This window comes from Phyllobates terribilis, unplaced genomic scaffold, assembly GCF_046119375.1.
Source record: "Phyllobates terribilis strain yellow unplaced genomic scaffold, ASM4611937v1 Scaffold_2__4_contigs__length_985480577, whole genome shotgun sequence".
NCBI classification, from domain to species: Eukaryota; Metazoa; Chordata; class Amphibia; order Anura; family Dendrobatidae; genus Phyllobates; species Phyllobates terribilis.
In genome coordinates this window covers 41,301,566-41,318,995 of record NW_027362762.1, presented here as the reverse complement: position 1 = coordinate 41,318,995, position 17,430 = coordinate 41,301,566, and the positions used below count along the sequence as shown (strand labels likewise).

Here is a 17,430-nt window from a genome sequence, read left to right as displayed (position 1 = left end):
CATACTATACTCAGGAGGAGTACACGGGACTCGGTATACAGCATACTATACTCAGGAGGAGTACACGGGACTCGGTATACAGCATACTATACTCAGGAGGAGTACATGGGACTCGGTATACAGCATACTATACTCAGGAGGAGTACACGGGACTCTGTATACAGCATACTATACTCAGGAAGACCATACAGGACTCGGTATACAGCATACTATACTCAGGAGGAGTACACGGGACTCGGTATACAGCATACTATACTCAGGAAGACCATACAGGACTCGGTATACAGTATACTATGCTCAGGAGGAGTACACGGGACTCGGTATACAGCATACTATACTCAGGAGGAGGACACGGGACTCGGTATACAGCATACTATACTCAGGAGGAGTACACGGGACTCGGTATACAGCATACTATACTCAGGAGGAGGACATGGGACTCGGTATACAGCATACTATACTCAGGAGGAGGACATGGGACTCGGTATACAGCATACTATACTCAGGAAGACCATACAGGACTCGGTATACAGCATACTATACTCAGGAGGAGTACACGGGACTCGGTATACAGCATACTATACTCAGGAAGACCATACAGGACTCGGTATACAGCATACTATACTCAGGAGGAGTACACGGGACTCTGTATACTATACTCAGGAGGAGTACACGGGACTCGGTATACAGCATACTATACTCAGGAGGAGTACACGGGACTCGGTATACAGCATACTATACTCAGGAGGAGTACATGGGACTCGGTATACAGCATACTATACTCAGGAAGACCATACAGGACTCGGTATACAGCATACTATACTCAGGAGGAGTACACGGGACTCGGTATACAGCATACTATACTCAGGAGGAGTACACGGGACTCGGTATACTATACTCAGGAGGAGTACACGGGACTCGGTATACTATACTCAGGAGTACACGGGACTCTGTATACAGCATACTATACTCAGGAGGAGTACATGGGACTCGGTATACAGCATACTATACTCAGGAGGAGTACACGGGACTCTGTATACAGCATACTATACTCAGGAGGAGTAGACGGAACTCAGTATACAGCATACTATACTCAGGAGGAGTACACAGGACTCGGTATACAGCATACTATACTCTGTATACAGCATACTATACTCAGGAGGAGTACACGGGACTCTGTATACAGCATACTATACTCAGGAGGAGTACACGGGACTCGGTATACAGCATACTATACTCAGGAGGAGTACACGGGACTCGGTATACAGCATACTATACTCAGGAGGAGTACACGGGACTCGGTATACAGCATACTATACTCAGGAGGAGTACACGGGACTCGGTATACTATACTCAGGAGGATTACACGGGACTCGGTATACAGCATACTATACTCAGGAGGAGTACACGGGACACTGTATACAGCATACTATACTCAGGAGGAGTACACGGGACTCTGTATACAGCATACTATACTCAGGAGGAGTACACGGGACTCAGTATACAGCATACTATACTCAGGAGGAGTACACGGGACTCAGTATACAGCATACTATACTCAGGAGGAGTACACGGGACTCGGTATACAGCATACTATACTCAGGAGGAGTACACGGGACTCGGTATACAGCATACTATACTCAGGAGGAGTACACGGGACTCTGTATACAGCATACTATACTCAGGAGGAGTAGACGGAACTCAGTATACAGCATACTATACTCAGGAGGAGTACACGGGACTCGGTATACAGCATACTATACTCTGTATACAGCATACTATACTCAGGAGGAGTACACGGGACTCTGTATACAGCATACTATACTCAGGAGGAGTACACGGGACTCGGTATACAGCATACTATACTCAGGAGGAGTACACGGGACTCGGTATACAGCATACTATACTCAGGAGGAGTACACGGGACTCGGTATACAGCATACTATACTCAGGAGGAGTACACAGGACTCGGTATACAGCATACTATACTCAGGAGGAGTACACGGGACTCGGTATACAGCATAATATACTCAGGAGGAGTACACAGGACTCGGTATACAGCATACTATACTCAGGAGGAGTACACGGGACTCGGTATACAGCATACTATACTCAGGAAGACCATACAGGACTCGGTATACAGCATACTATACTCAGGAGGAGTACACGGGACTCGGTATACAGCATACTATACTCAGGAGGAGTACACGGGACTCGGTATACTATACTCAGGAGGATTACACGGGACTCGGTATACAGCATACTATACTCAGGAGGAGTACACGGGACTCTGTATACAGCATACTATACTCAGGAGGAGTACACGGGACTCTGTATACAGCATACTATACTCAGGAGGAGTACACGGGACTCAGTATACAGCATACTATACTCAGGAGGAGTACACGGGACTCGGTATACAGCATACTATACTCAGGAGGAGTACACGGGACTCGGTATACAGCATACTATACTCAGGAGGAGTACACGGGACTCTGTATACAGCATACTATACTCAGGAGGAGTAGACGGAACTCAGTATACAGCATACTATACTCAGGAGGAGTACACGGGACTCGGTATACTATACTCAGGAGTACACGGGACTCTGTATACAGCATACTATACTCAGGAGGAGTACATGGGACTCGGTATACAGCATACTATACTCAGGAGGAGTACACGGGACTCTGTATACAGCATACTATACTCAGGAGGAGTAGACGGAACTCAGTATACAGCATACTATACTCAGGAGGAGTACACGGGACTCGGTATACAGCATACTATACTCTGTATACAGCATACTATACTCAGGAGGAGTACACGGGACTCTGTACACAGCATACTATACTCAGGAGGAGTACACGGGACTCTGTATACAGCATACTATACTCAGGAGGAGTACACGGGACTCGGTATACAGCATACTATACTCAGGAGGAGTACACGGGACTCGGTATACAGCATACTATACTCAGGAGGAGTACATGGGACTCGGTATACAGCATACTATACTCAGGAGGAGTACACGGGACTCTGTATACAGCATACTATACTCAGGAAGACCATACAGGACTCGGTATACAGCATACTATACTCAGGAGGAGTACACGGGACTCGGTATACAGCATACTATACTCAGGAAGACCATACAGGACTCGGTATACAGTATACTATGCTCAGGAGGAGTACACGGGACTCGGTATACAGCATACTATACTCAGGAGGAGGACACGGGACTCGGTATACAGCATACTATACTCAGGAGGAGTACACGGGACTCGGTATACAGCATACTATACTCAGGAGGAGGACATGGGACTCGGTATACAGCATACTATACTCAGGAGGAGGACATGGGACTCGGTATACAGCATACTATACTCAGGAAGACCATACAGGACTCGGTATACAGCATACTATACTCAGGAGGAGTACACGGGACTCGGTATACAGCATACTATACTCAGGAAGACCATACAGGACTCGGTATACAGCATACTATACTCAGGAGGAGTACACGGGACTCTGTATACTATACTCAGGAGGAGTACACGGGACTCGGTATACAGCATACTATACTCAGGAGGAGTACACGGGACTCGGTATACAGCATACTATACTCAGGAGGAGTACATGGGACTCGGTATACAGCATACTATACTCAGGAAGACCATACAGGACTCGGTATACAGCATACTATACTCAGGAGGAGTACACGGGACTCGGTATACAGCATACTATACTCAGGAGGAGGACATGGGACTCGGTATACAGCATACTATACTCAGGAGGAGTACACGGGACTCGGTATACTATACTCAGGAGGAGTACACGGGACTCGGTATACTATACTCAGGAGTACACGGGACTCTGTATACAGCATACTATACTCAGGAGGAGTACATGGGACTCGGTATACAGCATACTATACTCAGGAGGAGTACACGGGACTCTGTATACAGCATACTATACTCAGGAGGAGTAGACGGAACTCAGTATACAGCATACTATACTCAGGAGGAGTACACGGGACTCGGTATACAGCATACTATACTCTGTATACAGCATACTATACTCAGGAGGAGTACACGGGACTCTGTATACAGCATACTATACTCAGGAGGAGTACACGGGACTCGGTATACAGCATACTATACTCAGGAGGAGTACACGGGACTCGGTATACAGCATACTATACTCAGGAGGAGTACACGGGACTCTGTATACAGCATACTATACTCAGGAGGAGTACACGGGTCTCGGTATACAGCATACTATACTCAGGAGGAGTACACGGGACTCGGTATACAGCATACTATACTCAGGAGGAGTAGACGGAACTCAGTATACAGCATACTATACTCCGGAGGAGTACACGGGACTCGGTATACAGCATACTATACTCTGTATACAGCATACTATACTCAGGAGGAGTACACGGGACTCTGTATACAGCATACTATACTCAGGAGGAGTACACGGGACTCTGTATACAGCATACTATACTCAGGAGGAGTACACGGGACTCTGTATACAGCATACTATACTCAGGAGGAGTACACGGGACTCGGTATACTATACTCAGGAGGAGTACACGGGACTCTGTATACAGCATACTATACTCAGGAGGAGTACACGGGACTCGGTATACAGCATACTATACTCAGGAGGAGTACACGGGACTCAGTATACAGCATACTATACTCAGGAGGAGTACACGGGACTCTGTATACAGCATACTATACTCAGGAGGAGTACACGGGACTCGGTATACAGCATACTATACTCAGGAGGAGTACACGGGACTCTGTATACAGCATACTATACTCAGGAGGAGTACACAGGACTCGGTATACAGCATACTATACTCAGGAGGAGTACACGGGACTCGGTATACAGCATACTATACTCAGGAAGACCATAGAGGACTCGGTATACAGCATACTATACTCAGGAGGAGTACACGGGACTCGGTATACAGCATACTATACTCAGGAAGACCATACAGGACTCGGTATACAGCATACTATACTCAGGAGGAGTACACAGGACTCTGTATACTATACTCAGGAGGAGTACACGGGACTCGGTATACAGCATACTATACTCAGGAGGAGTACACGGGACTCGGTATACAGCATACTATACTCAGGAGGAGTACATGGGACTCGGTATACAGCATACTATACTCAGGAAGACCATACAGGACTCGGTATACAGCATACTATACTCAGGAGGAGTACACGGGACTCGGTATACTATACTCAGGAGGAGTACACGGGACTCGGTATACTATACTCAGGAGGAGTACACGGGACTCGGTATACTATACTCAGGAGTAGTACACGGGACTCGGTATACTATACTCAGGAGGAGTACACGGGACTCGGTATACAGCATACTATACTCAGGAGGAGTACACGGGACTCGGTATACAGCATACTATACTCAGGAGGAGTACACGGGACTCTGTATACAGCATACTATACTCAGGAGGAGTAGACGGAACTCAGTATACAGCATACTATACTCAGGAGGAGTACACGGGACTCGGTATACAGTATACTATACTCAGGAGGAGTACACGGGACTCAGTATACAGCATACTATACTCAGGAAGACCATACAGGACTCGGTATACAGTATACTATACTCAGGAAGAGCATACAGGACTCGGTATACAGCATACTATACTCAGGAAGAGCATACAGGACTCGGTATACAGCATACTATACTCAGGAGGAGTACACGGGACTCGGTATACAGCATACTATACTCAGGAGGAGTACACGGGACTCAGTATACAGCATACTATACTCAGGAAGACCATACAGGACTCGGTATACAGTATACTATACTCAGGAGGAGTACACGGGACTCTGTATACAGCATACTATACTCAGGAGGAGTACACAGGACTCGGTATACAGCATACTATACTCAGGAGGAGTACACGGGACTCGGTATACAGCATACTATACTCAGGAGGAGTACACGGGACTCGGTATACAGCATACTATACTCAGGAGGAGTACATGGGACTCGGTATACAGCATACTATACTCAGGAAGACCATACAGGACTCGGTATACAGCATACTATACTCAGGAGGAGTACACGGGACTCGGTATACAGCATACTATACTCAGGAGGAGTACACGGGACTCGGTATACAGCATACTATACTCAGGAGGAGTACACGGGACTCTGTATACTATACTCAGGAGGAGTACACGGGACTCGGTATACAGCATACTATACTCAGGAGGAGTACATGGGACTCGGTATACAGCATACTATACTCAGGAGGAGTACACGGGACTCTGTATACAGCATACTATACTCAGGAGGAGTAGACGGAACTCAGTATACAGCATACTATACTCAGGAGGAGGACACGGGACTCGGTATACAGTATACTATACTCAGGAGGAGGACACGGGACTCGGTAATAGTATACTATACTCAGGAGGAGTATATAAGACTCTGTATATAGAATACTATACTTAGGTGTATACCGGACTCTGTATATAGTATACTATACTCAGGAGGAGTATATAAGACTCTGTATATAGAATACTATACTTAGGTGTATACCGGACTCTGTATATAGTATACTATACTCAGGAGGAGTATATAAGACTCTATATAGAATACTATATTTAGGTGTATACCGTACTTTGTATATAGTATACTATACTCAGGAAGAGTATATGGGACTCTGTATATAGTATACTATACTCAGGAGGAGTATACGGGACTCTTACCCGATGTCACACTCTGGTGACAGATGGAAAATACGATCTCAGAGGTGTTGAGGATCTCCGCCAGGCTGCAGGCTTCTCCGCTGCTCCTCTGCGTCACCAGATTACAGGGAAACTCCGAGTGATGATCAAACTCCGGGCAAAAGCTGCGAGCGATCGTACGCGTGTTGCGAACCTCCATCTCCGGCAGGAAAGACGGGCGGATAATGATTAAAGTGTTCACCCCGACATCTGCGCTGTACTGAAGCGAAGGGTCCTGCTGAGAAAGAACTCTGCGCCGGAATAGAAAGAGAATGTAAAAACAGAAGGATCGGACCCGAGTGTCTGGTAGAGGCCACTGTGTGAACAGTACCTGGCGGCAGCCTGCAGACCAGACCCCCTATGGATCTGCACAGAGATTGAGACCATCCGAGTAGCCAGCATGCCCACGAGGCTTCTGATGGAGCGTCGGTACGTCACATTCACGTTCAGTAACCCTGTGGAGCAGGCGATGTGATGTGTTACCTGGTGGCCCGGCGTCATACACTAATGCACTGATGATGTGTGCTGGTTACCTGAGGATGGAGGACGAGCATCCGCTGAGGTGTCACTCACAGCAGAGAGCGGCAGGCAGAACGCCTGGATCCCCAGCTCCTCTCGATGGTGCATGGTCACCATGGCGCAGAGACGGGACAGGGGCAGAAGAGCCTTGGCCACAATCTGCTCCCGGACGTTGGGGTAATAGTAACTAAAAGAGAAAAAGTTCTTAAAAACCTCAAATCCATCATTTTTTTACCTTTATAACATCACTAGTGAATATACCCAAACAAGGAGCGGATAAACCATAATGATGTCAGAAGAAAATACCCCATGAACAGCCCTATGAAATAGCACCGTGGGTCTGGTACCGAATCTCATGCTGCCTTAAAGGGGCTGTCCACTGCTAGATTTTGGCTTTAGAAAAACCAGAAGGAAGGCAGAAGTAGGTGACTGTTTGCTCAGATGAAAAAGTCACCGCTGCCTACAGTCATGGATCACTGATCAGCTGCAGCTGCCATCCCTGCAGTGCTCCAGGGGAATGACAGAGGTATTAGATTTCAGATTTTTATTTGTGACCCGGCCACATGATTCTCCAGGTCAGTAAGAGACCGGCAATGCCAAACTCGTACAGTTTTTTTTTTTTTTTTAAATTTTTCAATCAAAATTCTGACATTTATAAAAAATAAATAAAAAAATGTATCTGGAGTTCTCATTTTTCCGAGCCCTGTAACCTTGTTATTTTTCTGTACTGAGCCGATAATTTTATTAATACCATTTTTTGGCTACGTACGACATATTGATCACTATTTAATGCATTTTTTTTTTTTGCATCTGTGGTGATTGAAAAACCATAAATGTGTCGCTTTTTCTTTTTTTTCCCCAGAGTTCAAAGTGTGTTTTAAGTAATTTTATGCTTTGATAGAGCGGATTTTTATGGATGCGGTGATACCAAATGTGTTTATTTTTATTATTAAAAAAAAATATTTTTCAAAATTTGTATTTTAGCCCCCCTCTAAGGACCACCGTATTGCAGTATACTGTATACATTGCAGTCTCCATTGCAGCTCATTCTATAGCTGAGATTCAGAGGTGTACCAAGATGGCAGCAATGGAGGCCTTGATGGAAACCCATCGGCCTCCCGTCACGTCACAGGGGGTCAGTGGGCACGTGCACCAGCGATCGAGCTATGGAAATGCAGGATTGACCTCCATGTATCTTACCGGCACCAGATTTGGAAGCTCATCCCTCCTCCCGCAGAGAGGCCCTGCATGGAGAACGCGCTGAGCAGCAGCCTCTGCACCGGAGTATCGGACGGGGCGACCAAGGAATGGCTCTGCCGATCATTGAAGACGGGATCCGGGACACAGAGGGTGGTGGCCGTCCGTACAGGCTTCAGACTCAGGCCTGAAATATACAGAGAGTGTCTGTGTGACATACGGATAATACACGTGTGATACATGTGGAGCAGCTCTGGATCCTACTAACCTCGTTCTGGCAGCTCTGAGCCCAACCCGGATGCCGCAGAAACTCCCGGGAAGAAATACTGGACAAAGCAGTCGGCTTCCCCCCACACAGTGGACTGCAGGGGAGCGAGACCCTTCACGTTTTCCACATGTACCTCGAACACGTGATCGGTGCTGCTCTCCGAGGTCCTGGACATCTGGAGGACGAACATCACAGTTAATAATGCTGCACACCTATATAGTCAGCACAGTATCCAAGCCTCAGGATTCAGGTACCTCTACTGATGACTGTGGGGGGTCCAAGAAATGTGCCGGTCTTGGGGTCTGGGGGGGACAGGTTCCCTCCTCGTTTTTTAACCTTTGCAATGCCACCACTTGGTCCCCAGATCCCATGGCTAGCAGGACTTTAAGTCGGCCGCGCTCAGTACCACTGAACATGTCGATGATGGGGACGAAACTGTCCACCGCAACCACGGGATACTGCGCTTGGAGCAGGAGATGGCAAATCTTCGGGTCACTGCAAAAAAATACAGACGATAAGTAATGAGACGAAGCAATGGACTTGTACTGTGATTGCTGACGTCTGCAGGGTCGTAGGTGGCCAGAAAATCCAGGACAGTCAGTAAAAAAGGAGATATAATAATCAGAACAAATTACCTGCAATATCAGGATATAAAGCCAAGAAGTTAATGCTAAGAGCACAACACCGGCCGGTGGAGGAGGGGATGACATACCGGCTGGTGGTGGAGGAGGGGGAATGTAATACCGGCTGGTGGTGGAGGGGATGGCATACCGGCTGGTGGTGGAGGGGATGGCATACCGGCTGGTGGTGGTGGAGGGGATGGCATACCGGCTGGTGGTGGTGGAGGGGATGTCATACCGGCTGGTGGTGGTGAAGGAGGGGGGGATGTCATACCGGCTGGTAGAGGAGGAGGGGGATGTAATACCGGCTGGTGGTGGTGGAGGAGGGGGGGGGGGGTGTAATACCGGCGGATGGTGGAGGGGATGTCATACCGGCGGATGGTGGAGGGGATGTCATACCGGCTGGTGGAGGAGGGGATGTCATACCGGCTGGTGGAGGAGGGGATGTCATACCGGCTGGTGGAGGAGGGGATGTCATACCGGCTGGTGGTGGTGAAGGAGGGGGGGATGTCATACCGGCTGGTAGAGGAGGAGGGGGATGTAATACCGGCTGGTGGTGGTGGAGGAGGGGGGGGGGTGTAATACCGGCGGATGGTGGAGGGGATGTCATACCGGCGGATGGTGGAGGGGATGTCATACCGGCTGGTGGTGGAGGAGGGGGATGTCATACCGGCTGGTGGAGGAGGGGATGTCATACCGGCTGGTGGAGGAGGGGATGTCATACCGGCTGGTGGTGGTGAAGGAGGGGGGGATGTCATACCGGCTGGTAGAGGAGGAGGGGGATGTAATACCGGCTGGTGGTGGTGGAGGAGGGGGGGGGATGTCATACCGGCGGATGGTGGAGGGGATGTCATACCGGCTGGTGGAGGAGGGGATGTCATACCGGCTGGTGGTGGAGGAGGGGGATGTCATACCGGCTGGTGGAGGAGGGGATGTCATACCGGCTGGTGGAGGAGGGGATGTCATACCGGCTGGTGGTGGTGAAGGAGGGGGGGGATGTCATACCGGCTGGTAGAGGAGGAGGGGGATGTAATACCGGCTGGTGGTGGTGGAGGAGGGGGGGGGGGTGTAATACCGGCGGATGGTGGAGGGGATGTCATACCGGCGGATGGTGGAGGTGATGTCATACCGGCTGGTGGAGGAGGGGATGTCATACCGGCTGGTGGAGGAGGGGATGTCATACCGGCTGGTGGTGGTGAAGGAGGGGGGGATGTCATACCGGCTGGTAGAGGAGGAGGGGATGGCATACCGGCTGGTGGTGGTGGAGGGGATGGCATACCGGCTGGTGGTGGTGGAGGGGATGTCATACCGGCTGGTGGTGGTGGAGGGGATGTCATACCGGCTGGTGGTGGTGAAGGAGGGGGGGATGTCATACCGGCTGGTAGAGGAGGAGGGGGATGTAATACCGGCTGGTGGTGGTGGAGGAGGGGGGGGGGGGTGTAATACCGGCGGATGGTGGAGGGGATGTCATACCGGCGGATGGTGGAGGGGATGTCATACCGGCTGGTGGAGGAGGGGATGTCATACCGGCTGGTGGAGGAGGGGATGTCATACCGGCTGGTGGTGGTGAAGGAGGGGGGGATGTCATACCGGCTGGTAGAGGAGGAGGGGGATGTAATACCGGCTGGTGGTGGTGGAGGGGGGGGGGGGTGTAATACCGGCGGATGGTGGAGGGGATGTCATACCGGCTGGTGGTGGAGGAGGGGGATGTCATACCGGCTGGTGGTGGAGGAGGGGGATGTCATACCGGCTGGTGGTGGAGGAGGGGGATGTCATACCGGCTGGTGGTGGAGGAGGGGGATGTCATACCGGCTGGTGGTGGAGGAGGGGGATGTCATACCGGCTGGTGGTGGAGGAGGGGGATGTCATACCGGCTGGTGGTGGAGGAGGGGGATGTCATACCGGCTGGTGGTGGAGGAGGGGGATGTAATACCGGCTGGTGGTGGAGGAGGGGGATGTAATACCGGCTGGTGGTGGAGGAGGGGGATGTAATACCGGCTGGTGGTGGAGGAGGGGGATGTAATACCGGCTGGTGGTGGAGGAGGGGGATGTAATACCGGCTGGTGGTGGAGGAGGGGGATGTAATACCGGCTGGTGGTGGAGGAGGGGGATGTAATACCGGCTGGTGGTGGAGGAGGGGGATGTAATACCGGCTGGTGGTGGAGGAGGGGATGTAATACCGGCTGGTGGTGGAGGAGGGGGATGTAATACCGGCTGGTGGTGGAGGAGGGGGATGTAATACCGGCTGGTGGTGGTGAAGGAGGGGGGGATGTAATACCGGCTGGTGGTGGAGGAGGGGGATGTAATACCGGCTGCTGGTGGTGAAGGAGGGGGGGATGTAATACCGGCTGGTGGAGGAGGAGGGGGATGTAATACCGGCTGGTGGTGGTGGAGGAGGGGGGGTGTAATACCGGCGGATGGTGGAGGTGGAGGAGGGGGGATGTAATACCGGCGGATGGTGGAGGGGATGTAATACCGGCTGGTGGTGGAGGAGGGGATGTAATACCGGCTGGTGGTGGAGGAGGGGATGTAATACTGGCTGGTGGTGGAGGGGGGGGGGGGGAGTAATACCAGCTGGTGGTGGAGGAGGAGGGGATGTAATACCGGCTGGTGGTGGTGGAGGTGGGGATGTAATACCGGCTGGTGGTGGTGGAGATGTAATACCAGCTGGTGGTGGAGGAGGAGGGGATGTAATACCGGCTGGTGGTGGTGGAGGGGGGGGATGTAATACCGGCTGGTGGTGGGGGAGGAGGGGATGTAGTACCGGCTGGTGGTGGAGGAGGGGGATGCAATACCGGCTGGTGGTGGAGAAGGGGGATGCAATACCGGCTGGTGGTGGAGGAGGGGGATGCAATACCGGCTGGTGGTGGAGAAGGGGGATGCAATACCGGCTGGTGGTGGAGGAGGGGGATGCAATACCGGCTGGTGGTGGAGGAGGGGGATGCAATACCGGCTGGTGGTGGAGGAGGGGGATGCAATACCGGCTGGTGGTGGAGGAGGGGGATGCAATACCGGCTGGTGGTGGAGGAGGGGGATGCAATACCGGCTGGTGGTGGAGGAGGGGGATGCAATACCGGCTGGTGGTGGAGGAGGGGGATGCAATACCGGCTGGTGGTGGAGGAGGGGGATGCAATACCGGCTGGTGGTGGAGGAGGGGGATGCAATACCGGCTGGTGGTGGAGGAGGGGGATGCAATACCGGCTGGTGGTGGAGGAGGGGGATGCAATACCGGCTGGTGGTGGAGGAGGGGGATGCAATACCGGCTGGTGGTGGAGGAGGGGGATGCAATACCGGCTGGTGGTGGAGGAGGGGGATGCAATACCGGCTGGTGGTGGAGGAGGGGGATGCAATACCGGCTGGTGGTGGAGGAGGGGGATGCAATACCGGCTGGTGGTGGAGGAGGGGGATGCAATACCGGCTGGTGGTGGAGGAGGGGGATGCAATACCGGCTAGTGGTGGAGGGGATGTAATACCGGCTGGTGGTGGAGGAGGGGGGGATGTAATACCAGCTGGTGGTGGAGGAGGAGGGGATGTAATACCGGCTGGTGGTGGAGGAGGAGGGGATGTAATACCAGCTGGTGGTGGAGGAGGAGGGGATGTAATACCAGCTGGTGGTGGAGGAGGAGGGGTTGTAATACCAGCTGGTGGTGGAGGAGGAGGGGATGTAATACCAGCTGGTGGTGGAGGAGGAGGGGATGTAATAGCGGCTGGTGGAGGAGGGGGAGGAAGGGGATGTAATAGTGGCTGGAGGTGGTGGAGGGATGTAATAATGGCTGGAGGTGGCGGAGGGATGTAATACCAGCTGGAGGTGGTGGATGTAATACCGGATGGAGGTGGTGGAGGAGGGGATGTAATACCGGCTGGAGGTGGTGAAGGGGATGTAATACCGGCTAGAGGTGGTGGAGGGGATGTAATACCGGCTAGAGGTGGTGGAGGGGATGTAATACCGGCTAGAGGTGGTGGAGGGGATGTAATACCGGCTAGAGGTGGTGGAGGGGATGTAATACCGGCTAGAGGTGGTGGAGGGGATGTAATACCGGCTAGAGGTGGTGGAGGGGATGTAATACCGGCTAGAGGTGGTGGAGGGGATGTAATACCGGCTAGAGGTGGTGGAGGGGATGTAATGCCGGCTAGAGGTGGTGGAGGGGATGTAATAACGGCTAGAGGTGGTGAAGGGGATGTAATACCGGCTAGTGGTGGTGGAGGAGGGGATGTAATACCGGCTAGAGGTGGTGAAGGGATGTAATACCAGCTAGAGGCGGTGAAGGGGATGTAATACCGGCTAGAGGTGGTGGAGGGGATGTAATACCGGCTAGAGGTGGTGGAGGGGATGTAATACCGGCTAGAGGTGGTGGAGGGGATGTAATACCAGCTAGTGGTGGTGGAGGAGGGGATGTAATACCGGCTAGAGGTGGTGAAGGGGATGCAATACCGGCTAGAGGTGGTGGAGGGGATGTAATACTGGCTAGAGGTGGTGAAGGGGATTGTAATACTGGCTAGAGGTGGTGAAGGGGATGTAATACCGGCTAGAGGTGGTGGAGGGGATGTAATACTGGCTAGAGGTGGTGAAGGGGATGTAATACTGGCTAGAGGTGGTGAAGGGGATTGTAATACTGGCTAGAGGTGGTGAAGGGGATGTAATACCGGCTAGAGGTGGTGGAGGGGATGTAATACTGGCTAGAGGTGGTGAAGGGGATGTAATACCGGCTAGAGGTGGTGGAGGGGATGCAATACTGGCTAGAGGTGGTGAAGGGGATGTAATACTGGCTAGAGGTGGTGGAGGGGATGTAATACCAGGGGAACGTAAACCAAATCACAGGTTACCTTTAAATCATCCAAGTTCCAGAAAACACGAATAAGATAAAAGATATCGAAGGCCACAAGTCCGTACAAGACTGGAGCTTCCTGAGCACTTACCTAAAGGACATGTAGAACTGATGCAGGGAGAGCTTCGCCAGGCCCATGAGCTGGTCGGGACCGGGACCCGGGACTTTATTCCAGACCTCGATGATCATGACGTTATTCTTCATCCTCTCGAGGAGACGACTTGTCAGAGACACTGGAGCCACCTGGGAAAGAAAGAAAAACATTGCACCGGTCTCTGACACCGACGTCTACAGCATGAGGACCCCAACAATCAGCTCCACGTATCTCAGCCCCCGGCACCCTTCTCAGCAAGCCCCACCTGCAGATTTATATTTTTCCATTTACATATTGTGTATGACCGGCAGACGTTTTGTTATTTCGCTCTCCCTCTGCTGAGTCCTGTAAAAGCACATGTACATAGAGAGGACGAGCTCCTCCTGACACTCGGGAGAAAACACTGCTGAAGCTGCATCCCCCTCCTCCCCGCCTGGGATTCACAGCTTTACCAGTAATCTTGGAGACATATTTTGGACTGTGACTACCTGTGACATAAGGAGGGCACCGAGAGCCCCTTAACATGAGGAAAAGCACCAGCTCTACATTCTGGGTATGTAAAGCCCAGCCGCGGACTATCTGAGCAGAGGAAATCCGGATCTTAAAGAGCGGGTTTATCCTCCCCCATAATAGGGCACCCCGCCGTGAACCTCTGCTCTCCCCGCCTTATTTTTAGCACCCACCTATGCTGGGGGGTCCCAAGGACCTTGTAGTAGACGCTCTGATCACTCCATGTAGAGAGTTTTCTCTTGCGCTCTTACCTACGGTCTCGTCTAAATTAGTTGTAGATGCTCCATGGCCCCTCACCTCCCATCCTGAACTGCTCTTGCGGGGTCCCCAGTATCATCCCACTTCACTTCAGCTGCGATTAACGACATGGTCATTGAAGCCGAGGTCCTGACATCCCTTGGATCTATCTCACTCCATTATCCAGACCAGACTGAATATCTGCAGACTTCCAAGCCTTAACACTGTACCTGGAGGTCCTACGCTGGCTGGTGTGAACAAGGGACTTCCATCCCATGCTTCTTCCATCCTCCAGCCTGGGTGAAGGACAGTTTTCTGCCCCACCATACTGTTTTGAGTGTATGCTGACACCTCACTAGCGGGTTACAACCTTCCTTCAGCGAGTGGCTCATTGCGTCCATCTTCTCAGGTATCTGGAGGAGCCTTGGGACCTTGACGTTGTCCTGTTTCTGCTCCAGGAATCTCCCTTGAGCTTCTCCGCAGCCTCTGTTCATGGAAGGTGGCATTTCTGGTGACCTTAACTCTGATACTTGGGGTATCCGAGCTTGCTACCCTTCTGCAGGGCCCCCTCGTTCTCCTTAGGACAAGGTGGTCTTGCTCTCTGCCATTTTTTCTTGTAGATGTGGTCTCTGCCTTCCACATCTCTGAAGAACTCGTCCTCCCCTCCTTTAGCGTATCTCCAGCTCATCCTCGTGAGTGTTCCCTCCATCTGGATCTTATTAGGACCAGCTCTTCCGATTCTCTTTATGGTATCCCTGATGAGCCCAGAAATGGCCTGTCAGTCTCTACGACTACCATTTCCTATTGAAATCGACAGGAGCCATGGTCAAATCTCTGCCCATTGGGTCACTGCTCATTTCACAATGGCAGTCCGGTTTTGGGCCTTTATGCTCCAGGCCTGCGAGGCTGCCCCTGGGCCTCCGTCCACCTCCTTCCTCAGGTTTGACAACCTCCCGCTCTATAGTTTCTGCTGATTCCAGTTTGAGGCATAGGGTACGGCAGAGGCAGCTGTCTACTAGGCGGTCCACATGGCTGGCTATTACTTTTTCCCACCAATTAGAATTACTCTGGGACGTCATTCGGTGCTGTGTCCGCAATGCTATTAATGAGAAAATTGGATTTTTGCATTTATTTCTAAGGTCACTGAACACATTGGGGGGACACAGCTCCAGCCCTACCCCTGGTGTTCCTCCCCGGGGATCACTCATTGCTGTCTATGTGCTGCTCTTCCCAGGTTCAAGTCATGTTTTCTGGTTTCTCTCCTACTACTTTTGGCCCTTTACTGAACTGCCTCTTGTCTGAGAAGAGGGGATAGCCAACCAGGCAGAGCCAATACTTCTGTTCACTTTGTGCGGAGCCTCCTAGTGTCGGGGCATATACCCGCCACCGTCCCGTCTCCACTCCTAGTGTCGGGGCGTATACCCGCCACCGTCCCGTCTCCACTCCTAGTGTCGGGGCGTATACCCGCCACCGTCCCGTCTCCACTCCTAGTGTCGGGGCGCATACCCACCGTGGTCCCGTGTCCACTCCTAGTGTCATGGCGTATACCCGCCACCGTCCCGTCTCCACTCCTAGTGTCGGGGCGCATACCCACCGTGGTCCCGTATCCACTCCTAGTGTCAGGGCGTATACCCGCCACCGTCCAGTCTCCACTCCTAGTGTCGGGGCGCATACCCACCATGGTCCCGTCTCTACTCCTAGCGTCGGGGCGGATACCCACCGTGGTCCCGTCTCCACTCCTAGTGTCGGGGCGCATACCCACCGTGGTCCCGTCTCCACTCCTAGTGTCGGGGCGCATACCCACCGTGGTCCCGTCTCCACTCCTAGTGTCGGGGCGCATACCCACCGTGGTCCCGTCTCCACTCCTAGTGTCGGGGCGCATACCCACCGTGGTCCCGTCTCCACTCCTAGTGTCGGGGCGCATACCCACCGTGGTCCCGTCTCCACTCCTAGTGTCGGGGCGCATACCCACCGTGGTCCCGTCTCCACTCCTAGTGTCGGGGCGCATACCCACCGTGGTCCCGTCTCCACTCCTAGTGTCGGGGCGCATACCCACCGTGGTCCCGTCTCCACTCCTAGCGTCGGGGCGTATACCCACCGTGGTCCCGTCTGTACTCCTAGCGTTGGGGCGTATACCCACCGTGGTCCCGTCTCTACTCCTAGCGTCGGGGCGCATATCCACCGTGGTCCCGTGTCCACTCCTAGCGTCGGGGCGCATACCCACCGTGGTCCCGTCTCTACTCCTAGCGTCGGGGCGCATACCCACCGTGGTCCCGTCTCTACTCCTAGCATCGGGGCGCATACCCACCGTGGTCCCGTCTCTACTCCTAGCGTCGGGGCGCATACCCACCGTGGTCCCGTCTCTACT

The 17,430-nt window shown here is 52.3% G+C and overlaps 1 protein-coding gene across 2 annotated transcripts in view; it reads right to left on the bottom strand.

Moving 5' to 3' along the window:
• Positions 1-17,430, bottom strand: part of C2CD3 (C2 domain containing 3 centriole elongation regulator) — a 93,777-nt gene that overhangs the window by 61,858 nt on the left and 14,489 nt on the right. For both annotated transcript variants that reach the window (XM_073661250.1, XM_073661251.1), the window contains exons 15-21: positions 14,313-14,464; positions 9,030-9,270; positions 8,776-8,950; positions 8,511-8,694; positions 7,325-7,497; positions 7,123-7,246; positions 6,774-7,042 (exon numbers count right to left, since the gene is read on the bottom strand). In XM_073661250.1, the coding sequence (XP_073517351.1) occupies positions 6,774-7,042; positions 7,123-7,246; positions 7,325-7,497; positions 8,511-8,694; positions 8,776-8,950; positions 9,030-9,270; positions 14,313-14,464 (1,318 nt within the window). The remainder of the gene's footprint in view (positions 1-6,773; positions 7,043-7,122; positions 7,247-7,324; positions 7,498-8,510; positions 8,695-8,775; positions 8,951-9,029; positions 9,271-14,312; positions 14,465-17,430) is intronic.